A 23,715-nucleotide genomic window follows, 5' to 3' on the forward strand; every position below is an offset into this window, starting at 1 on the left:
GCTAAAACCATAATCATCCTGTTTGTGACTATGGAAACAAAGATCTCTGTGTCTCCGGAGCCCTGCGCACTGTGTATTTGTGGTTTGTAGGTTTGTGCGCGCATCTCATTTGTGTATGTGGACTCTATTCTTTCCTGAGTATCCGCTGTGTGGTAGTCACTCATCCAAGGGTTTCCAGTGTCTGTCTTGTGTAAGCGCACCAGCCTAGGCCTTTCTTCATTTTGTTTTGGGGTTTTGAAACAGGCTCTCAAGTACTCTAGGCTAGCCTAGAACTTCTGATCCTCCTGCCTCTACCTCCCAAGAAGTCCCGATTGGCCCAGCATAGTAGTGTATGCTTATAATCCTAGCATTGGGAGGCCAAGGCAGGATTGCAAGTTTGAGACTCTGCCTCCAAAACCAAAAATAAACAACAGCTCTGGTTGCTTCCTTTAAGAAGCTCGTAGTCAGCATGATAACCAGGTTGAACTCCTATGGAGCAGGCATTAAAAACATAGACACCCTTCTGTCAGGATCTACCTATTCAGTCTAGGTAGGGACAAGAGGAAGACCAGGGGACACAAGCCCAGGAAGTGAGACTGGGCAGCCTTCAGGAAAGGTGGTTCAGACAGAAGAAATAACTATGCCTAGATGCCTGGGGAAGCAGCCGCTTCTGCACCTGCTGCCTGTGTCGGGGCCCTGGAATGGAAAGGAGACACAGGCTTTCTTTCAAGCAAGAGCCCAGGGGACCTTTGCAAGAACTAGGAGCTGGATTTGATCCTGCAGGCCCCTGGGGTTCCCCTCAGAGGAGGCTTAAGCTCTGTAGAATGACATAATCCACCTTCCAATTTGGGAAAGGGGAGCCCCAGCATCCGCATAGCTCACCATAGCAACGGCAGCAGCCAGATGTTGGGATCTGTCTGCTCGAGAGTGATGGCTGCACATGGAGGAGAGAGCTGGGATTTGCTGGAGGCCAGGAGGGGTGGGGGGTGGGGTGCTGGGGATGCTGGCCTGTGAAACATGGCCAGACTGTATGGAGGCAGGAGGAAGCGAACAGTTCCCCAGTGACTGTCACGTGCCAGTGTTCATCTGTCCCCTTACTTATTGTCATGCTGTCACTGTGAAGTAAATTTGATCCCCATTTTACGGATGAGGAAAGCAGGCTGTGGAGAAGATGGTAAGTCGGAGGTGACTAGGAAGCACAGAGCACAGGAAGACCCTGCTCACCCAGCCCTGCTTTCCAAATTCCCATTTATAATTTCTGTGTCCCCCCACCCCCACCCCCGCTCTTAAAAGTGACTAACTGAATCTCCTAACCTGACAGATGAGGAGGCCAACCTGGACTCTAATCTGTTCCCACTAAATGTGTTGCTGTTTCCACATGCTCAGGTTACTGCCGCTCAGATTCTTGCATTTCAGTATTAGAGATGCCCTTCATTCAGTGCTGCTTACAGATTTGAGAAGCATGCCTCGCATTCCTTTCCGTAACCCATCAGCACAGACACTGTAAAACAGGCCCCTGACCCATGCGAGAATAAACCACTTGATACACCTCCCTGGAGTCACTGAGGGCATGGCCCGGGCCATCTGTTCATCCACTCAGTGTCTCAGCCCCTGCCCAGCAGCAGGAACCACAGGCGGGCCCGGAGCAGAGCACGCCCTCCATTTTAGAATGTTATGCTGATAACTTGCTTCCCACAGAGCTGTACTTCTGAGCCACCAGGGAAGGTGGGAGCCAAGCCTGGACGTAGATTCTGAAGTCTGGGAGGTCTGTGCACAGCTTGCTTCATGCTGGGCATAAGGTTCGGGCCTGGCACTGGCACATAGCCTCCGCCTGGTACTCTCCAGGTTCTGGAGAGGTGGCCCCTTCTTCCCGGGCTGGGTTACCTTGAATCGGCAGTGGCAAGAGTGTACTGAGTGTGTGGAGCGTGCCTGAGCAGCTTGTCTGGGGTGAAGCTGTGGGCCACAGCCATATAGCATGATGTTTGCTGTGAGTTGTGAGGACAGGGGCGGGGCTGTGCCAAAAGGCCAAGTGTCTCTGGTTTGGTTCAATTTCCATTTTTGTTTTGGTCAAGGTCTCCGATGGTTTTGAACGCTCCTTTTAACCAAGGATAACCTCCCATGTGCTGGGGTTATAGGCATGTCCTACCACGCCTGGTTTGTGCGGTGCTAGGGATCCAGCCACAGTTTCAAGCACACTAGGCAAGTCTACCAATCTAGCCCACTTTGGATTTTGGTCATCGCTATGTGGTGGTCACCTTTTTTTTTTTTTTTTTTTCCTGATTAAAGACAAGGTTGGCTTTCACTCTCTGATTTTCCTAACGAAATCTAGGTGGTCAAATCCCAAACCAGTAACTAATAAATGTAGTTTACTAAAGAAATAGTTCAAATCCCAGGTAGTTCTTCCAGGATCCATCCTAGGCTCTGAGGAAGAAACAGCAAACAAATAGACAGCAGCCCTGCCATTGTTCACTTTAGTACCCCGAGAGGCAGGCAGAATGGCCACGTTCTCACCTCATCTTGTGAATAAGGAACTGAGGCTCAGAGCAGGATCCCAGATGAGGAAACAGGAGCCCCGGACCTGCTGTAGTCTGCGGCAGGTCCTGTGCCATGTCTACCACCTCCTCATGGTTTTATAAAGGTGGAAACAAGCTGTGGTAGAATCAAACCTAAAGCAATACCTCACTCCCAAAGTTGCCATCCCACAGTGACCCTCACACTCTGAGCTGCATGGTTCAGATTTGGTCTGTGTATCCCCAGCAACCCTTTCTTGCAGGGATATCTTTAGAACCCTGGGAGACAGTTCTGAGTCAACAACCTGGCTTCTCTTGGGCATATGACCTTGGGCTACCCATGGCAGGTCCTTTGAGATCCCTCTGAGTCCCCCTTCTGTTGCCTGTCTCTCCAGAGCCTTCTAGCACCTCTTCTCAGCCTCTCCTAAAAGGAACTCCCAGAGACAGTGGTCTTGGCGCATTCTCTCCCTCCACACTGGACCCTCCTCTGCTTGCTGACTCCTCACAGGGAATCTTTTTGGCTGGACTCCCAACATGGTCCTTTCCAGCCCTTCTCCAACCCCCTGTCCTCATGCCGTTGTGCAGTGCCCAGTGGCAGTGCCCTCCAAAGCCAGCTCTGATGACCTCTTGCCAGATGTCTCTTGCCTAGTAACAGACCTTCCTTGACCCTACAATGCCCTGAGACGGCATCTGTGCCTCTGTCTATTCTGTCTCCTCTGCAAGCTGGACTGTCCCCACCAGCGGGTGCTGAGGTATGCCTGTCTGTCATCTCCACTCACATTCTTCAGAGGATTGTTAGAACCTGAGCTGTGATTGTCTTCTTCCCAGACATGCCTTGAGTAGATGATGGATGGATGGATGGATGGATGGATGGATGGATGGATGGGTGAGTGGGCAGACGGGTATAAAGGTCAAGGGTGCTCTTTGTTGTCTGTCGGATGCCTGAGATTGGTCACAGTAGGTCTTCATTGCATGCCCTACTAATACCTGAAAATTAATGTGGTGAACCACAGACTATTTTGAAATCGCAGAAAATGAAAGTTGAGTAGGATGTGGAGGACCATCTCAAATCTCTAGGAAACTGGGCATCCTCACCTTCTCTGTCCATGGTACCATGTCTCTGTGGCTTGGCTCTTCAGTGAGATCTGCAAAGCCATTTTCAGCTACTAATACCATGTGGTGCTTGGGGAGCAACTTACTATTCTTCAGCTGGGTCCAGGGCGCTTTCCCCTTCCCCAACATTGTTTCTGCCAGTGGTTAGTCATGCTGGAGTCTGCTGAGTCAAAAGGGACTTGTAGGTGGTTTGTGGCCAGGCTGGAGCAGTGAAGCAGGACTTTCTAGGCATGCAACTCTGCCCCAGGAGGTAAAGCCCAGAGGTCTTGGCCCTGAGTAGGTTTTGACAGATGGAAACAAAGCAAACAAAACTTTATGAGTGAGAAGGATCAAGGGGTACCATGGTCTCCAGGACGCTTCTGTAGAATGATGACATATCAGGGCCAGGCCACATGGACTAAGAGGTATTTACAGCCTGAACGAAATTCCTGCATTCTGCACAGAGGCCTGCATTTTGAGTACTGTATGCACTATAAACAACATCACTAAATTGACTGTTTCTTCTCATGTTGTCTTGTTTTCGATAAAGATTCATTAAATAGCTTGCTCCTTTTTAGATTTTTTTTCTTCATCTAAATAAAAGCTACTGTGGTCTGGGAATATGGCTCAGGGGTAGAGCACTTCCCTAGCAGATAGGATGTCCTGGGTTCAGTACCTAACACCCAAACCAAAGAGACTCAGAAATAAATCCATTACCAAAGCCTTGTGTTATGGTCTAGTGATTAGGAAAATATGGGGGCAAGGGAGATGGCTCAGTGGGTAAAGTTCTTGCTATGCAACACGAGGACCTGAGGTCAGATTTCCCAGCACCCACATAAATGCTGGGTGAGAAGTGCATAGCTGTAACGCCAGCATTGGGGAGACATAGTCAGGAAGTGCTTGACAGCCATTTGAGCTGTGCCATTGAGTTCACTGAGAAGACCCGGTCTCAAAAGGTAAGGAAGGTTTAGGATTGCGATATGGTTCATTGGATAAAAATCACTTGACCCAAAGCCTGACCACCCGAGTTCAACATCCAGCATGGTGGAGACAGTCAGCTGAAAGGCCTCTGACCTTCTCATGTACACTGTGGTGCATGTGTGTACAGTCACACACACACAAATAATATGTGTAGTACTTTTTGGTTTGGTTTTTTGAGGCAGGGTTTCTCTGTGTAGCCCTGGCTGTCCTGGAACTCACTCTGTAGACCAGGCTGACCTCGAACTCACAGAGGTCTACCTGCCTCTGCCTCCTGAGTGCTAGGAATTAAAGGTGTTAGTCACCACCACCTGACCCTATATGTAATAATTCTTATTATTTTTTAAAAAGTAGAGAGCAAGCTGGGCAGTGGTAATGCATACCTTTAATCCCAGCATCAAAGGCAGAGGCAGGCGGATCTCTGTGAGTTTGAGACCAGCCCGGTCTAAAGGGTGAGCTCCAGAATAGTCAAGTCTATACTGAGAAACCCTGTCTTGGAGGAAAAAAAAAAAAGATGAAGAGCAATTGAAGAAAACACCTAAAGTTTCCACACACGTGCATGCACATACAACATACACACGTGCACCTACACATGAAGAAAGAAAAGGAGTATGGTTAAAGCCAAGTGTGGTGGCTCATGCCCAGCACCCGGAGATGGACGTAGTAGTTCAGGGTCATCCCTGGCTACATAGGGAGTTTGAGCCTAATCTGAGCTAAATGAGGTCCTGTCTTAAAAATCAAAAAGGAAGCAGAGTGGTGGTGGCACACACTTTTTTTTTTTTCTAAGATTTATTTATCACAGCTGGGCAGTGGTGGCGCAAGCCTTTAATCCCAGCACTCGGGAGGCAGAGGGAATGGATCTCTGAGTTTGAGGTCAGCCTGGTCTACAGTTCAGGCCAGCCAGGACTACACAGAAAAACCCTTTTGAAGAAAAAAAAAAATCAAAAAGGGAGCTGAGCATGGGGCAAACACCTTTAATCCTGACATTCAAGAGGCAGAAGCAGATGGTTTCCTTTGAGGCCTCGTCTACATAGCAAATTCAAGAGACCCTGTCTTTTTTGTTTGTTTTGTTTTGTTTTTTGAGACAGGGTTTCCCTGTGTAATATTCCAGGCTGTTCTGGAACATTTTTTGTAGACTAAGCTGGCCTTTAACTCACTGAGATCCCCCTGTCTCTGCCTCCCAAATGCTGGGATTAAAGATGTGTGCCACCACTGCCCAGCTGAGACCCTATCTTAAACAAAACAAAAAAATTAAAATACACACACAGAGAGTGTGGTTCCTGGGGGCCCTGTAGGTCTTACCCAGTTTTTTTATTTGGTCAATGCTAGGGGTTGAACCTAGGGTCTTGTGCCTGCTAGGCACATCATCTGCCCCAGCTGTATGCAGATGGAGATCCGGATGTATCTGGATGGAGCTCAGCTTTACCATCCAGGAAGGGTGGGGACAGCATGGCACAGCCCTGCATGTGCGACTGTTGTGGAATTAGGACAGGAGGAGGCCAATGCCAGGCCAGCTAGCCTGGAACACAGTGCCTCTTGGGTCAGCTCTGACTTACCGGGTGTGTCTGTGCCCACAGGAAGGAGAGGAACAGGAGGAGAATCGTGGCAAGGAAGAGCGCCAGGAACCCAGCACCACGGCCCGGAAGGTGGGGAGGCCTGGCCGGAAGCGCAAGCACCCACCGGTGAGTGTCCTCTTTCACGCTACCCGTTCCTGTGCTGTGGACAGCGGCGATGTGTGTCTAAGGCCTCGGGATATTAAGGCCAGCTGCAGGGCTTTGCTGGATTCTCCATTCTTTGAGCCTCCCGAACACCTTGTCTTTCCCTATTTTCCTGCAGTTTTGAACTAGAGGCCAGGGAACTTGGCTGGTGGGTATGGGAGCTAAGATTTCAGCCAGGCTCTGACCCCTGGCTTCCCTCCAGAAGGGCCCCTGCAGGTCCCTCTGCTCCCAGGAAGGGAACTTTGGAGGAAAGGACTCGAGGTCAGAGCCTGGTTCCAGAGAAAGGAAGGGATGTTGCGCTTCTGCAGGAGGGGTGCAGGTCCTCCTGACGCCCACAAGCTCCTCCTTCAAGGAGCCATGCTGCTGAGGTCTTGGGGAGCTCCGGGTCTACTCAAGATGGAGAGAGCTGGGGGTGTGGTGAAGCTGTGGGCTGGAAGAGCCGGCCTCCCTCATGCCTAACTTTGGTAGATAATTATTTCCCAGCAGAAGGCCAGCTGGTTCCTTTCTCTTAGCCCTTCCAGCAGAGAACGGTAAACTCAGAGCAGGAGGATGGGGGGGGGGGGGGGGGAGGGAGGCAGGCAAGGCAGGGAACAGCGATTTTTGCACAGCTAGGTAGGAAAGTAGGTCTAGGGAAGAGCGGGAGTTAGGGGACTAGCTGGTAAGTCATTTAGGACATTTTCATAATAAAGCACACATGGATATTTTATGGCCTGTAATGAAAAATTCACTTGACAATGGAAGGATGAAAGGAGAGTTCAGAAGAATTTCCGGTTTGCTGCAGGCGGCACTGGCAGATCTCCCAGGTACTTCTGCCCCACTCTCACCTGAGAGCACCTTGGGGGGTGAAGGTGTGCAAAGGGGCAGCTGGCCCCCTGTGACTGTAGGCACACCCTTGTCCCCCCTGAGGCGCCTCAGCCTGTAATCTGCAGAACAAATTTCTCCACTCTAGTTAGTTGCTGAGGACCCAGAGCCACCACCTGTAACAAATAAAGAGGCAGTGACCCCTTGACTCCAATTTGTCGGTCTAAAATCAAAAGGAAGGCACCACACTGAGAGAGGGGGAAAGTCTGGGTCAGAGGGTATAAGGAAATAACTTGCAGAATGGGGACTGGAAGGGAGTCATTCAGCCCATGCCTGGATCCGGCTTCATTGCAGAGAGAAAAATCCTGTCTTTGGAATCCAGAAGACCTGGGTTCAAATGCCAGCTTCACAGCTCACCACCTTTATGAGCTTGTACTTGCCACTGAGAAGGACAGGCAGGATGCTTTCCTTCTAGAGTGCAGTGACAGCGAGGTGCGTGACCCAGTCTCTACCAGCTGCTGCTGAGCATGGGTACCACGGCAGTCACAGATTGTCAGGAGAAAGAAGTCCTCAGTTTGAAGCTATGTGACCTCATACGGTCACGTACCCTCTGACCAATTCCTCGTTGGAACAGGGCTGCCGTGAATGCCTGTACCCTCCTGGGGTACTTGGAAACAGCAAAGTGGAGCCCAAATGGCCAGTGCTGGCCAGATAATTAAACTTGCATAATTTTAGCGGCCAGTGTCTGCAGGCCAGGCTGCAGGCCTTAGGGGTGGGCTCCAATACTGACCTCTGAGCAGCCCCCCTGGGGAGGCGGTGCACATCACAAAAGGTGGATACAGTCCAGCCTGTGTCCTAGGTGACACTATAGCCACCTGGATACAGAGGAGAGGCCCTGGACAGAAAGCTCCTTGGAGAGCTCGTGCTAACTGAGGAATCCGGGGCATGAGATGAATGTTAGAAGGAAGCCCTGTGGTCTGGGAATGTGTCTTGGTTGGTAGAGTGCTTGCCTAGCGCGCATGAATCTGTAGCATGAATAATAAAAACCCAGAGACAGATATTGAGATTCAAGCTGAAGATCAGAAAAACAAAGCAGTCAATCACCAGAGAGATCTTTTACCTCTACCAATTCTTCAGACCTAAAGGGTGAGATCCTGTCTCCAGGAATCCTCAGTCTCCATACTCCAGAGAGCCTGTCTCTTCCCTTTTGCATTCCTCTCTCTTCCCAGCCCTATTGCTCCTAGCCCCTGTCTCCATCTCCCTAGTACTGGGATTAAAGGTGTGTGACTCCCAAACACTGGAATTAAAGGTGTAAGCCACCACCACCTGGATCTGTTTCTGGATTGAGCTTGTGTAGCCCAGGGTAGCCTTGAACTCACAGAGGTCCATCTGCCTCAGTCTCCGAATCCTGGGATTAAAGGTGTATGCCACCACTCCCTGGCCTCTAGTGGCTTAGTTTTGCATTCTTAGCGTTGGGCAAGCTTTATTAAAATACAAATAAAATATCACTAACATGGATCCCTGGGTTTGATCCCAGTACCGTACAATACTGAACTTGGCGCACACATCTGTGAGTGTGGAGGCAGGAGGGTTAGAAGTTCAAGGTCATCCTCAGCTAAATTTGAAGCCAGCCTTGGCCATGGTGAGACCCTGTCTAAAAAATTAAATTAAATTTTAAAAAGTGTTGCTATGAAGGGCTGGAGAGTTGGCCTAACAGTTTGGAACACTTGTTGCTTCTGCAGAGGACCCCGGTTTGACTCCCAGTACCCATATGGTGGCTCACAATCATACACAACTCCAGTTCCAGGAGATTTGATGCACTCTTTCCCACCTCCAAGGGCACCAGGCATGGATGTAGAACATAGACACATAAGCTGGCAAAACACTTATACATTAAAAAAAAAATTGGGGCTGGAGAGATGGCTCAGTTGTTGCATTGCCTGCTCTTCCGAAGGTCCTGAGTTCAGTTCCCAGCAACCACATGGTGGCTCACAACCATTTGTAATGAGATCTGGTGCCCTCTTCTGGCCTGCAGGGATACATGCAGGCAGAATACCGAGACTACTGTATACATAATAAATAAATAGATTTATTTAAAAAAAGAACAGAAAATTTAAATGAAAATAAACTCTGTCTCCAGTTGCTTTAAAAAAAATTTAAGGGACACCTTATACTTTGGAGGGAACAGAGAAAGTCAGCTCAGAAAATGAAGTTTTTACTGGGAGACCGCCTGGGGATGCTTCTGGGTTACTGCCGCTGCTGATGGCCTGAGGCTGTGTTCTTTGCCTTGTGGGGCAGGTGTACGGTCCTGGCTTCTTCCTCTCTCCTGGGGTCCCTATCTCCTTCTCAGCAGGAGCTTTGCAGGCTTCTCTGTGTTTTGCTGCAGCATGGCCCAGGGCTGGATTCCCAAGGAGCATTAGAGACCCAGTTTGTCTCCCAGGAAGCCTGCAGAGGGCAGGGAGGGAGAGACGGGGAGGCCGAGAGATGCAGGGGAGCACGGCCACAGAGGACTTCCTTCATGCTGGCTTTACTCCCGCAGCACTGCAGAGCTTCAGGTGCACCAGTGCTCCTCCTCGGCCCCAGGATTGAGCACCCTTGACGTCCTCCTCAGTTTGTCCCCAGGCCTGTCCTATGTTGCCATCCTCAGATATCTGCCCTTCGGTGTTGCTGTGTTAGCACCCTGAGCCAGAGATGTCCAGCCTACTTCACTTCGCCCTTCACCTAGGAAGAAGAAATGTATCTTCCAGTCTCATGTACTAAAGAAGAGAGTCACAGTATTGTCCTGCTTGCCAGGTCTCTGTTCTTGAGACTCTAGGGCAGCCATTCCTAACCTTCTAACGCTGTGACCCTTTTATACAGTTCCTTATGCTGTGATGACCCTCAACCATAAAATTATTTTCATTGCTACTTCATCATTGCATTTTTGATACTGTTGTGAATCTTAATGTAAATATCTGTGTTTTCCAGTGGCCTTAGGAAATCACTGTGAAAGGGTTGTTTGTGCCCCAAAGGGACCATAGACCCACAGGTTGAGAGCCACTCACTGCTGTAGGGACACCATATTTCCCCCTGCCCCACTCCCCCCATCTCTTTTTCTTTCACTGGGCCTCACTGTGTAGCCCTGGCTGAAGACCAGGTTGGCCTTCTGGAGTACTGGGGTTAAAGGTGTGTGGTGTGTGCCACTGAGCCCAGCAGGGTGTGAACTACCATGTGGGTTCTGGGACCTGGATCCTCTGGAAGAGCAGCAAGTGCTCTTAATGGTGGGGCCATCTCTTGAGCTCTAGGACTCCCAGTTTCTTATAAGACACGCTCCAGAGCATTATATCCAACTTCCCAGCACCTACCATGTCACTTTCCTCGCCCCCCCACCACTAGTGCCCAACACTTACCCCTTGGGCAGAAGAACCTTGTATTCTTGCTGACCCCCAGGCTCATCTCCCCACCGGTGCTCTTTCATAGTCCGGTGAGCCAAGGGACTGGTACTCACTGCTCGTAGCCGGCAGCCTGAGTTCAGTCCCGGAACCAAAAAGGAGCGAAGAGAACTGGCTCCACGGAGTTGTCCTGGGATCTCCACACCCATGCTGTGGTGTATGCACCTCCTCTCCCCCTCCCGATAATACACACATAGCCACACCCACATGCACACACACAATTAAATTTTAACTAGAAATTAAAATAAGTAAAATAAAAAAAAAAAAACCCTAAGCTCATTTGGCCCCCTTAGATGGAAAGACTCTTCTTGGCCGGTTATAAAATCATACTGGTGAAGAACTAAGAGACCAGACGAACTGGAAGGCACGCATTTGGATGGCAGTGGTCTGCAGGCCTCGCTTCCAGAAACATGGTTGCTGCTTGTCTTGACGGTTCTAAGCTGCAATTTAATTATCTACTTCTTTACATGATCACACAGTGCTGCTCAAACCTAGTTTACAGAGCTTCAGCAAAATCTCAGCCTGAGCCATGCCCCCAGTCCTGAAAATTTCTTCCTCCTTCTCCCTCCCCCTCCTCCCACCCCTTCTATAATCGAAGTACAGTATCACGTCCATGAGTCCTTGCGCCTGTGTTGTTTCCAGTCCGCTGGTTCTCCTGCCTCCACCATCTCTCAGGCACTGAGCTGGCAGGCGGGAACGACCACCGCACCTAACTGGTTTGGGGTGTGCATTGGCTGTTTTTTGAGACAATCTCACTTTGTAGCCCTGGCTGTCGTTGAACTTGCCACAATCCTCCTGCCTCTTGACCCTTGGTACCATCTCTTTTGCATGACTTCCAAGTGGAGCTCTTTTCATTACACCACCGCCAAGGACCAAGACCAAGAATAAAGGCCAATAGTGCTTTGTTGCCTGCAAAGGCCATTTGAAAGGCTTCCCTCAGGCTGTCGAGATGACTTAGTAGGTAAAAGACTGAAAAATCCACGGGGAGTGGAAACAACTGGCTGCCAAGAGTTGTCCTCTGACCTTCAAAGAGTGCCATGGCATGAACACACACACACACACACACACACACAATAACAATTAGTTAAAAGTTTCACCACTTGGATCCCCCACCCCCTACTATGAAGCCCTGTGTTTTCCTTCTCCCTAATGTATACAAGGCTTGAGAGCCTGGGTCCCCAAAGGCTCTTATTTAAGTTAATATATGAATGCAGGGCTGTTTGAAAATATGTGCAAACTGTTCCAGAAAACATACAAAGAAAACCGAGGTCTGGGGTGTAGTTCAGCTGGTAGAGTGTTTGCCGTACAAACGCAAGGCGCTGGGTTTGATGCTCAGCACTGTGTAAACACGCCAGCTATGCCAGCACTTGGGATCTGGAGGATCAGAGGTTCAAGGTCATTCTTAGCTAGAATCAAATTCAAGGCTAGCCTGGGCCACATGAAACCCTGTCTCAAAAAATAATTTTAAAAAAAAAAGGAAATATAGCTGAGGGAAGAGTTTGACATGAATCTCAGGAGTCCAGGTATAACTGGGGGAGCTGGAGTGGCTCAAGGACTGGGAAGAGAGCCTGCTTCAGAGTAGGCATTGGCCTGCTTAGCTGGCAGCTTTGCATTGGTGAAAGCCAAGATAGTGCCGGCAACAGGAAACAGGAAGCCAGCTGCCGGGCTGGGAGGGGCTTAGGAAGGGAGCTGGCACCTGGGCCAGGGCCCATGGGCTGGCCAGTGCCCATGCAATAGAGGAGGAGGTGTGTGTGTGTGTGTGTGTGTGTGTGTGTCTGTGTGTGTCTGTGTGTGTCTGTGTGTCCCAGTGGGAAGAAAGGGCCATTTCCCTGTTCACCAGCTCCTGAAGACATTGCAGTCTGACAAGTGAGACTGTGTAAGGCTGGTTCCTGCTTGGTCACAAGCCCAGACAGCTCTGCAGAGGTCTTTGTTCTTTGTGGATGGTTCCAACTGGGGCATCAGAGGGACAGTTTCTGCCTTGGCCCACCAGGCTATAGAGTTGGGGTAGGAGGTAGGTGTGTGTGTGTGTGTGTGTGTGTGTGTGTGTGTGTGTGTATGATAGAGAGAGAGAGAGACCTGTCCTGCAAACTTCTACACTGTTTGCTAGCTGCATGCGTATCAGTGGGGATTTATACCTACCAACTTCCTCCAGGGTTATTTTTGCTTGGAGGGAGCATTCTGAGGTCACTCCTGCTAAGAATAACCCGGCAAGGGCGGGAGGAGGAGTGGGTGGGAGCTGGCGCTGAGCTCAGCTGAGCTAGGCTGGTCTCCTTACTCCATAGCAGCCTCCTGCTCAGCTAGGAGGGAGTTGGTTCCAGAGGGCAGCACTGTAGGGCAGAAGGGTAGAAGCCAGGGGAAGCCAGGGAGCTGTGGGACCGAGCCTCAGCTGGCTGGGCAGGCTTACTCAGCTCCGATGGCTTCACAAAGTAGGTTGCTTCTCCAGTCTCAGAACCATTTGATTTTTTCCCCAAAAGAATGCCCTTTTTGTCTCCAGACAGAACTGCTCTTTGAACTGACACTTAGTGGCTGATTCCCCCCTTGATTTTAGTCTCTCTTAGTCTGGGCTGCTGCTCCCTGATGATCAATCGGTCTATCCCAGCAGTGGCCTTCCAGGAGGCACGAGGAAGACAGGGCTGGAGGGGGCGTTGAGGTGCAGCTCCAGACATTTAACTCTTCCCTGAAGATTTGCTCTCCCGAACACTCAAGTGAACTGTGAGGGAGTCCAGCGTGGAGGGGCCTGGTCAGTGGTGGGAACCTTGAGGCCATAGAGCCAGGGAAGACTTGTTGGGACATGTGAAGCTTACTTGACCCTTAAAGGAGGGAGGGGAGCTGCCAGGGAAAAGTGACAGGCCTTCCTGAGGCCTTGTGATCAGGGCAGCCAGTGAGTTGTATAGATTGAGAGGCAGGCCCTCACCTACCAGCCTATCTGTAGACTAAGGTTCCATTATAATAGTCTTACTTGGGCTGGAGAGATAGTGTGCAGGTGGCCTGAGGGATTTTACTCCTTATTTTATTTTTGAGACATGGTGTCCTGAAATTCACTGTGTGGACCAGGCTAGCCTCAAACTTGCAAAGATCTGCCTGTCTCTGCCTCCCAAGTGTAGGGATTGAAGGTGTACACCACTATACCCAGCTTTTTTATTTTTATTTTTGAGACAGGATCATATTGTGTATTTCAGACTTGTCTCCAACTGGCAATCCTCCTGCCTCGGCCTCTAAAGTGCTGGGTTTATAGGCATACACAATCACACCTGGTGTTTTTACTCTGTATTCTTTGAGAAATAGGGAGGGAACATGGGGCCAAGAAGTCCAGGACCTGGTGAGAGTGTAGAAAACCATAGTACTGGCCCCTGATCAGATAGATGGAGGAGCAAAGGAGATGCCGCAGGCGCCAGCTACAGCACAATGGGGACAATGTCAGGAGGTGCCATAGGCTCCAGCAATGGCACAGTGGGGACAATGTCAGGGCTGTTGTCAAAGACCAAGGCTTCTGAAATAATCAGTAGAAATTACTATAGATAGCTGGTTCTAACTTTGGGGGTGTAGCTTAGTGGCAAAGCACTAACATGCTGGATTCCACACTGGCCTTGGAGGAAATAACAAACCCAGTGGGAGGATAGCTGATATTATATATTCATTGTTATTCCAGTGAACTTGGAATAACAAATAAGAAGGCCCACCTCTCTTTGTACCCCATCTTGACTCCTTCCTGGCGTCACGTCTTAGGGTCACTTCCAATAAGCCTCTCCCATGCGTTGGTCTCTGTTGCTGTGTCCTCCCAGTGGTCCAGTCACGCCACCCTCTCTCCATCCATGCCACAGTGGCCAGCACGTGGGCCCTAGGGAAGCCTTTGACCGTCCTTCCTCACCTGGACTATTGTATGCATGTGATGTTTAACACTGACTGCCAAGTGACCAGATCAAGACTCACCCCTAAGGGACAAACCCCTGGGCATGTCTGGGGGGGGGCACTAGTTGGGGTTCACTGAAGTTGGAAGACCCAACCAGAATGTGGGAGGCGGCATTCCTTGGGCTGAGACCCTGAACTGCATGAAAAGGAGAAAGGCAGCTGGGTGCCAGCATCCCCTCCATTTCCTGACGCTGATGCAGTGTGGCCAGCTGCCGCCCCCTCCCATGCCGTGATGGATAGCATCCCGGGATGAGCCTTTCCTTCCTTGAGTTGCTTTTGTCAGGTGTTTTTCAGCAAGAAAAGCAACAGATGCAGCACATGGCGGTTCTTTCCATCTCGGGAAAGACATCACCAAGCTGGGACGCCTGGGAATGGCAGTGAATGACCAAGGGGAAGTGATTATGGCTCTCCAGAGAGTGACAAAGGCTCTGTGGGTCCTGAAGTCATGTCAGATGGGGGGTAGGATGAGCATAGCACTGGGGAGACACTACTTCCTAGGGTTCCTTCCCAGACTCCCCACCTATGTGACAGCAGAGGTGGGAACCCCATGCTCTTACTTTTCAGTTATTTATCTTATGCGTATGGGCGTTTTGCCTACATTGTGTGTTCCTGGTGCCTGTGGGTACCATGGATTGGAGCTAAGATGCTTGTGAGCCATGTGAGTCCTGGGAATTGAACTGGGTCCTGTGGAAGAACAACCAGTGTTCCTAACTGCCAAGCCATCTTCCCATCCCTCAGAAGTGGTTGTAAAGGGACTTCCTTTGCTACGTGGCTGCCCTGCATACAATGCTTCTTTCACAGGACCTTCCAGTTCCCCTGGAACCTTTTTAAAAATTTGCCTATAGCCAGGTGGCAGTGACATGCACCTTTGTCCCAGCACTTGGGAGGCAGAAGCAGGCAGATCTCTGTGAGTTCTAGGCCAGCCTGGTCTACAGAATGAGTTCAGGACAGCCAGGACTATTACACAGAGAAACTCTATCTAAAAAAAAATAAAGAAAAAGTTTTGCTTTATGTTTATTTTTATGTATATGAGCATATGTGCTGGTGCCCCAGAGGTACCAGAAAAGGGCATTGGATCCCCTGGGACTGAAGTTATAGATGGTTGTGACCCACAATATGTGTTGGGGGAGGCTGCTCATTTGTTCCAGCAGCTCAGACCCGAAATAATCACACAGAAACTATATTATATGCAATGCTGTTTGGCCAATAGCTTAAGCATATTGTTAGCTAGTTCTTATATCTTAAATTATATCTTAAATTAACCCATTTCTATTAATTTGTGTATCACCATGTGTCTGTGGTTTACCAGCAAGATTCCAGCGCATCTGTCTTGTCTGTCTGCAGTGGCTGCTACCTGGCTTCTCTCTGACTCTGCCTGCTCTCTCTATATATCCATTTTAGCCTGCTTTTAACGCTGTTAAGCCATTGGCCGAAAGCAGCTTCTTTATTGACCAATGGCAATAAAACATTCATAGCATATATCACCTCCCACATCACATGTGGGTCTTGGGAACTAAACCCAGGTCCTCTGCAATAAGTGCTCTTAACTACTTTGCCATGTCTCCAGCCCCACCCCAAACCCTTTGCAGTTGTCTTCAAAGAGCTCAGCTAGGCCCTCATGTAGGTGGACTGGTATCCTGCTAGAACTCTATGTCACTGGGCTGGCTACTTACTGGACACGCCTGTCCTCATACCCCATTGCCATGGCTTGTGATAGCCTGGTAGGTTTTTCTTGGCTGAGTCCACACTAGGAAAAGTCTCTGGGGGAGGGGCAGAGCCAGGCAGAAGTCATAAGAACCTAGAGGGACTTGAGAGGTGGGCAGTAAACAGGCCTGGACCAGGGATTCTAGAATAACCAGCCCTGCTGGCCCTTTGTAACTATTCCATTGGATAGAAGACAATTGGAGTTGGACACCTAGTTCTAAAGCCATGGCATGTGACTCTATTTATTCCAAGAAGGTTAAGTGAGGGAAGCTTGGGAACCTCTTATGGAAGAGCATAGGGTAGGCCTCCCTGGCCCTCCTGCTACCATAGCGTCTTAGGAACTGTCAACAGGAAAGGCTGCCAGGGAAAGGGCTGCAGAAAGGGTTGGGGTGGCAGTTATAGCCCAGTGCCAGCGCTTCCCCAGGTAGAGCTGCAGTCTTACTCAGACACTCAACTGATTTCCTGAACCTAGAATCAACCATGCTAGGTCTGTGCTGTGCCGATGGGCATGCAGGACTTGGTACAGAGTTAGGAGAGACACTGAGTTGATACAGTTTTGTTTCCATCTCTCCTTGCATCCATGGGACTCAGCCACCACTGAGGAGTTGGCCAGTGACTGCTGCTCTGTGTTGCTGGGGTGGACCTGTGTCTGTGCATATGTAACTGGCAAGGTTCCTGGATGGGCCAGCACTGCCAAGGCCTTAAAGACACAGAAGCAGGCCCTAAGAGTGCAGAAGGGGGTCTCGGTGGATCGAAGAGAAAGGGGCTAGGGAGGAAAGGGAAGGGAACTGCCTCCCCTCCCACTCCCTACCTGGATGAGCCTCCCGTCCCCCTTCCCTTTCCCTACCTGGGTGAGCACCATAGGCGCTTGGGCTCCATTTCTCCAATATCTTTGTCCTCTCCTCTTGTAAGCCTGGTTTGGGGCTTTTACATGTAAACATAGTTATAACAAAGAATTTTTATAAACTATATCCCCCATGGGGAGTGTGACATTTCACTCCTCACCTGGGGCAGGCAAATCAGAGTTACCCTGTAACAGAGTTAGCTAGAGAGTAAGGATGGGTGGGTGGCACAGGGCTCCAAACTGGCTGGAGCGGCCAGGCCCCTGCAGGAGGCGCCTTGCTTGACCCTTGGTTCCTCCTTGAGCTGGAGGCTGCCATTCTCTTGGCTGTGAGGGAGGCTTGGCCAGGGAGGCAGCTGCCCTTCAGATGCCCCCTCCTTGATTCATCCCAGGAGCTTTGCTGAGGGGCATGAGGGGTGCGTGTGAGCCGAGGCCAGCCTTGGAGTCTTCTTCCTCAGACAAGCTAGGACTCCATATATTGCCTCAGGATCCTCGGGATAATTAAGTTTATTGATTTTTTATAGGTGAATGGATGCCAAGCCCTGTGCTGGGTGCTAGGAAGCTGGGTAGAGAGAAAGGAAAAGATAAATAAGGCAGTCCAGCAGGGAGACATACAGTAAACAAGCCATTAGGCCTGCATGGTGAGCTTGGTAATGAGAGAGTGGGATCTCCGTAAACAGCGTGGCCTGCCATGGGGTGGAGGAGGGACAGGCATAGTGGACTCCACCGGTCCTCAGGGCGAGGCTGGCCCCGCAGCTGTGCACATCTGCCTCCTGTGTGGTGAGGGCTCTGGGAGCTGCATGTAGCCTAAGGGCTTCAAGATCACAGATCCTATTCCAATACCTCCTGCAGCATCTGAGCTCTTATAAGATGGGAAGTAGGACAATGGGCAAAGGGAGTTACTGCTTCAGGGGTACAGAATTTCTTTGTGGGATGATGGTGATGGTCCAGCACACAAATGTAGCTGACGTATACTAAAAGTGGCTAAAACGACAAATTTCGTATATACCTCATTATAGATTGTGGGGGGGGTATTTCATTTATTTTTATTTTTGAGACAGGGTCTCCCTACATAGTCCAGATTTAGCCTTAAACTTGTAGCAATCCTTGAGTGTCCATTTCCCAAGTGCTGGGATTACACATACGGATCACCACAGCCCCAGCTACCAGAGAATTTTTTTTTTTTTTTGGTTTTTCGAGACAGGGTTTCTCTGTGGCTTTGGAGCCTGTCCTGGAACTCACTCTGTAGACCAGGCTGGTCTCGAACTCACAGAGATCTGCCTGCATCTGCCTCCCGAGTGCTGGGATTAAAGGCGTGCGCCACCATCGCCCGGCCAGAGAATTTTTTTTGTCAGTTTTTTTTTTTTTAAATGTATTCTTGCGACCAGATGTGGTTGATAGTAGGGTATGTAGCAGCATCCTTGACCTGCATCCACTAGCTGCCAGCATTTGTGACATATGGTGACATGTGACACCAATAGATCTCCAGCCACCATGCCAGATGCTCTGAGGGGTAGCACTAGCGTTTCCCTAGCTGGAAACTACTGGCGAACTCTGCTCAGAATGGGTTGCCCGGAGCAGAGGCTGAGGGGTGCTGGATAGCGAGGAAGCCAGGGAAATTGTCTTGAGACAGGGATCAGGTCTTGTCTGGCAGGAGGACAAAGGCTAGCAAACTCAGAACTTCTCGATGTGAATGCCACAATGGACTCTACCTGTCCCCAGGGCGAGGATGGACCCTCGCAGCTGTCCACATCTGCCACCTATGTGGTGAGGGCTATTGGGGCTGTTCATAGGCTGTGGGCAGGGCTTACGAACCCAGAATGGGGCATGCTGGGTGGAGGAGACAGACAATGGCAAAAGGGCTGGGTTTGACTAAACTCTGGGATCTTAGTGTCAGTTTCCAGAGCTTCAGAGCACCCCCCGCCCCATTTCACCAGAGGAGGAGATGTTGCCTCTCAGATGTTGGCCCACAGCTATGGTCAGTGCCTCCTAAGGTGGCCAGCAGTGTCTAGTGTCTGTTTCAGGGCTGCACTGTCTTCTTCAGAGGCACTGTCAGAACTAAAGCAAACAGAAACAGCTGGTGTGACACTTGCCTCTGACATGGCAGCGGGGACCCAAAGCTCCCTCTGGGCTCATGAGCAGTGTGTTTGCCCTTTTAACATAGTCTTTGCCATTAATGAAGCAATCGGGAATATTTATGGAGCACTGTTGGGGTCTTGCTCTGTGTCCAGCTGGCTCAAACCAAGTCCCTGTGTCCAACTGGCTCAAAGTCCATGTGTCCCAAGAGTCCAGGAGCTGATCGGGACAGGGGAGGGGGGGAACTCAGGCCAGACAAGCAGGCCCTTTTTGTGAGCCCCTGGCTCCTCCCCAGGAACTGGAAAGATACTTCTGCCCATCGACTACAGACCTGACTCCTTCCTCTGGGCAGTTCCTGTAGGTGTATTTCCTCTGCCCAGTTACCCAGGTCCCAAGAGCCTTTGGGAGGGGCCCTGCCTAGCCCTGGGTGCTGGAGAAGCAGGTTTGCTATGGTGTAGGAGTCCTGAGTTCACTTGAGTCCAGGTCAGTGGCTGACTCATTGCTTTTCAGAACCAGAAAAGGGAAAGAAGTGGTGGTCTGGGGATGTAGTTCAGTGGGTAGAGGGGGTACCTAGCATACCCGAAAACCTGGGTCCCACCCTGAGCACGGGCTGGGCGGTGGTGGTGCATGCCTTTAATCCCAGCACCCCCCGGAGGCAGAGGCAGGCGGATCTCTGTGAGTTCGAGGCCAGCCTGGTCTACAAGAGCTAGTTCCAGGGCAGGCTCCAAAGCTACAGAGAAACCCTGTCTCGAAAAACAAAACAAAAAACAAACAAAAACTGAACATGGTAGTGCACACTTGTAATCCCAGCACTCAGTAGGGTGGGTGACGGGGAGGTGAAGACAGGAGTTCAAAACTAACCTGGACTAGGTGAGAGCAATCTCCAAAAACAAAACAAAATAGGAACCAAAGAGTCATACCTTAGAGGTATGGTGGTTAGGGTGGTTAGGAAGAGAGCTTGGGGGTGGTAGTGAGGCTGGAGATACAGGTCATTGGCAGCATTCACCTAGTACCTGCAAGGAAGGCTCTGGGTTTAATCCACAGCCCCAAAAGTGGGTGGGAGGGGTATGGATCAATGGGAAGGGGTAGGTGCTTCAGCCCCCAAGCTAGTCCTAGGCTTACAACTGTGTGGTAGGTTCCCATCTCTTTATTCCCCCGTGTACTGGCTCCCCCTTCTGGGTGTACCTGAGGCTACTGCATGGGGCGTTGGGGGGGGGGGCTCATGGCAGGGCTGGTAGAGAAGCGCCTATGCAGTGTGAAAGACTGGGTGGCCAGGCAGAGAACCCCTGGGCTAGGCTGGGTCCCAGAGCTAGCAATCCTGGATTCCTGGACTGTGGAGCTCACAGCAACAGGAAGTGAGTCCTTGGGTGAGGAGGCCACGTGGTGCCCAGGCAGGAAGTAAGCCTCTATGGGGTGATCTCATGCAGCTCCACGGAGCAGCTAGTGGCTAAGAGAGAGAGCAACCATGAGAGATTGGCTCTGTCCAAGTGTGACCGGTGCCTATGTCCCTGTAGAGCATGTTAGCCTTGTGGGACTTGGCACCTCTGGTTCCTAGAAAGTGTCTACCAGAGCAGTGAGGCATGTCCTTCTGTCATGTGTGACTCAGCCTTGCAGAGGACAGACCGACACGAGTTAGGTCAGGGTGCAGTTGGACACATGGCATGGTGGCTAAAGCAAGTGGGTGATCACGTTTGCTCCCTCCTCTTTTCCTCATGTAGCTGCCCAGCTGTTGAGGCACGCAGCTCCTCGCCACTTTCTCTTTCCCCGATGAAGAGCCCACGGCGTAGACTGGTAGACTGGGAAAGCAACAAGGCCAGCTGCTGGGCTCCTCAGGAGGTGGCACACTTGGGGGACGCTGGGTTTGCTGTTCTTTCCCAAGGCCTTGTTTGGTCCTGTTTGCCACCTCTCAGGGCTCCTCATCAGATAGCCGTGGACTCACAGTTCCCATCCTAGTCCTGAAATGGAGGCTGTGAGGTAAAGGCTGGCAGTCTGTGCCTCTCAGGCTATGTGCTGGTGCTGTAGCTTTTTTGAAGGGAGTTTGTCATTTTCCTCTACACGTAGCCCAGCCAGTCCTCCTGGGACTGCCCTGTAGATCTGCGTGGCTATAGAGAACTGGAAGTAATAGAGCTCACTCCAGTAGGAAGCAGAACAGCCCCAGTACCGATGGCTGGTGAGAGTCATGGAGCATCCGCCAAGCAGGAGGCAGAGCCATATGCACGGGCGTGAGATCCTAGGCCAAACGTGTGAGCTCTGTTTGTCTTTTAGACTGTTTTAGACAGATTAAATCTCAAGTAGTCTAATGTGGCCTTGAATTTCTGACCCTCCTGTTTTCACCTCCCAAGTGCTGGGATTAAAGTGTGTGCCACCACTACTTGACCTCTATGGTTAAGTAGTGACTAGCTCTGCCCTTTGATCTTCAGGCAAGCTTTATTTGTTAGATCACAAACAAAATATCACCACGGTATCTGTTGATTAAGTGTAATCGCCTTCCCTGATAGGAGGGAGGGGGCCTTTTTTTTTTTTTGATTTGGGTTTTTGAGACAGCCAGGTTGGCTTCAAACTCACTACATAGCTAAGGGTGACCTTGAACTCCTGATCCTTTTGTGTCTACCTTCTAGATGCTAGGATTCCTGGCATGTGCCACCATGCTTGGCTCATATCTCGCCTGGGGCTTGCTGAGCCAGTTCTGCCCCTGGTCTGCACTTCCTGCCCCTGAGCATTTTCTAACAGCAGGGTTGCTAAGCACATCTTAGTGCCTCTGAAGGTAGCAGAGTGTCTACCTAAGGCAGGGACCCTGAGCCACACACCCCAGTCTGCCAAGATGGACACTGGTGGCACACACCTTTAATCCCAGCACTTGGGAGGCAGAGGCAGGTGGATCTCTGAATTTGAGGCCAGCCTGGTTTATAAGAGCTAGTTCCAGGACAGACTCCAAAGCTACAGAGAAACCCTGTCTCAAAAAAACAAAACAACAACAAAAAAGATGTTCTGACCACTTGCCACAAGATGAGCAAAAACAGAGCACACTTGAACACGCGCACACATGTGCGCACACACGAAAGAGAGAGAGCGCGCAAACTCCCTGGCACACCTTGTCTTTGAAAGCAGACAACACTGAGCAAATGACTAAATTCTCCAGGAGCATCAGGTTCCTTCTTTGCTTCCCAGGGAAGCTGAGAGTTACTGAAAGAAAGCAGACACACACACACACACACACACACACACACACACACACACACACACACGAGGACATGTGAGGACAACCTGAATGAATCCTGATTTGATTTCTACCGGTTAGAGCCTTTGCAGACTCTGACCTCAGGCCCCAGGGGATAAAGCAGTCTGTTGTCTTTCCAGACAGGCATGGCAGGCTCTATACCCAGGGCAGTTGCTGCTCAAGCTGGAGACTGCTTGGGGCCTTGGTGAGCCTGGGTCAGAGTACCTATGGGGGCCTGATTTGGGGACAGAGATATGAGGCTAGTTCAGATCCAGAGAATGCTTCTTAGTACGTCTTTGACACCCCTACCCCCTACCCCCATGAGAACATAGGAGGAAGCCTATGAGAGCTGTAGTCAGGCCAGCCTCGGTGCCTCTGGGATTGATCTGGTGGCATTGGAATTTCCTGAGGAAGAGTCCAGTTTCATTGATGGAGCACAAGGAAAATTTTTGTTTTGTTTTTTGTTCTTATTATGTTCTGATTTATTATGTTCATCTGTGTAGGAGCACACACAGAGTGTTTGTGGAAGGCAAAGGACAGCTTTCCAGAGTGGGTTCTCTCTACAAAGGGAACTGAACTCAGGTAACCAGGCTGGCATAGCAAGCACCTTTACCTATGGAGCCATCTTGCCAGCTTTTAGTTTTAAGGCGGAATCTCATGTAGCCCTGGCTGCTCTCAAACTCAGTCTGTAGCTGAGGATGACCGTAAACTCCTGATCCCCCTGCCATTACCTGCTGAGTGCTGGATTATAGGTGTGTATCACCGTGTCTGGCTTACACAGTACTGGGCTCTGAACCCAGGACTTCATGCACGCTACACAAGAACTCTGTCAAATGGGCTACACCCCCAGCTGCAGGATCATTGGTTTAGAAGTGGGAAGCCAGAGGAGTCTTGGTGAGTTGGGGTGCAGTGGGGTATCCCTGGGGTGGTAGGACCAGGTCTACCTGCCTGACATCCACAGTCCCCTTAAGCCTCTAATGTTGACAGCAAACCTGTGCCTGCATCTGCTTGTGTGAAGACACACATACACCCATAGGGCACACGACTTTCACTAGAAACTCAGGGGGTCTGCGATTCGGGTCTGATCCTGACATTGCTCTGTTTTCACCCTTTCCAGGTGGAGAGCAGTGACACACCCAAGGACCCTGCAGTGACCAGCAAGTCTCAGCCCACAGCCCAGGACTCTGGCTCCTCAGATCTGTTACCCAATGGAGACTTGGAAAAGCGGAGTGAGCCCCAGCCTGAGGAGGGGAGCCCAGCTGCAGGGCAGAAGGGTGGGGCCCCAGCTGAAGGAGAGGGAACTGAGACCCCACCAGAATCCTCCCGGGCCGTGGAGAACGGCTGCTGCACAACCAAGGAGGGTCGTGGAGCCTCTGCAGAAGAGGGTGAGTCCCAGCCCGAAGGAAACCTCTTCTGGGCCCTCTGAGCCCCTAAGAGTCACAGACTTGGGTCTCTGGCA

At 50.7% G+C, this 23,715-nt stretch overlaps 1 protein-coding gene across 6 annotated transcripts in view; it reads left to right on the forward strand.

The window, feature by feature from the left end:
* Positions 1–23,715, forward strand: part of LOC121439584 (DNA (cytosine-5)-methyltransferase 3A) — a 136,259-nt gene that overhangs the window by 64,310 nt on the left and 48,234 nt on the right. For all 6 annotated transcript variants that reach the window (XM_041640099.1, XM_041640097.1, XM_041640096.1 and 3 more), the window contains exons 3-4: positions 6,137–6,241; positions 23,374–23,641. In XM_041640099.1, coding sequence (XP_041496033.1) covers positions 6,137–6,241; positions 23,374–23,641 — 373 coding nt within the window. The remainder of the gene's footprint in view (positions 1–6,136; positions 6,242–23,373; positions 23,642–23,715) is intronic.

The sequence above is a fragment of the Microtus oregoni genome, unplaced genomic scaffold (genome assembly GCF_018167655.1).
Source record: "Microtus oregoni isolate MIOR12 unplaced genomic scaffold, Mior012 000062F_ref0000492, whole genome shotgun sequence".
Lineage (NCBI taxonomy): Eukaryota > Metazoa > Chordata > Mammalia > Rodentia > Cricetidae > Microtus > Microtus oregoni.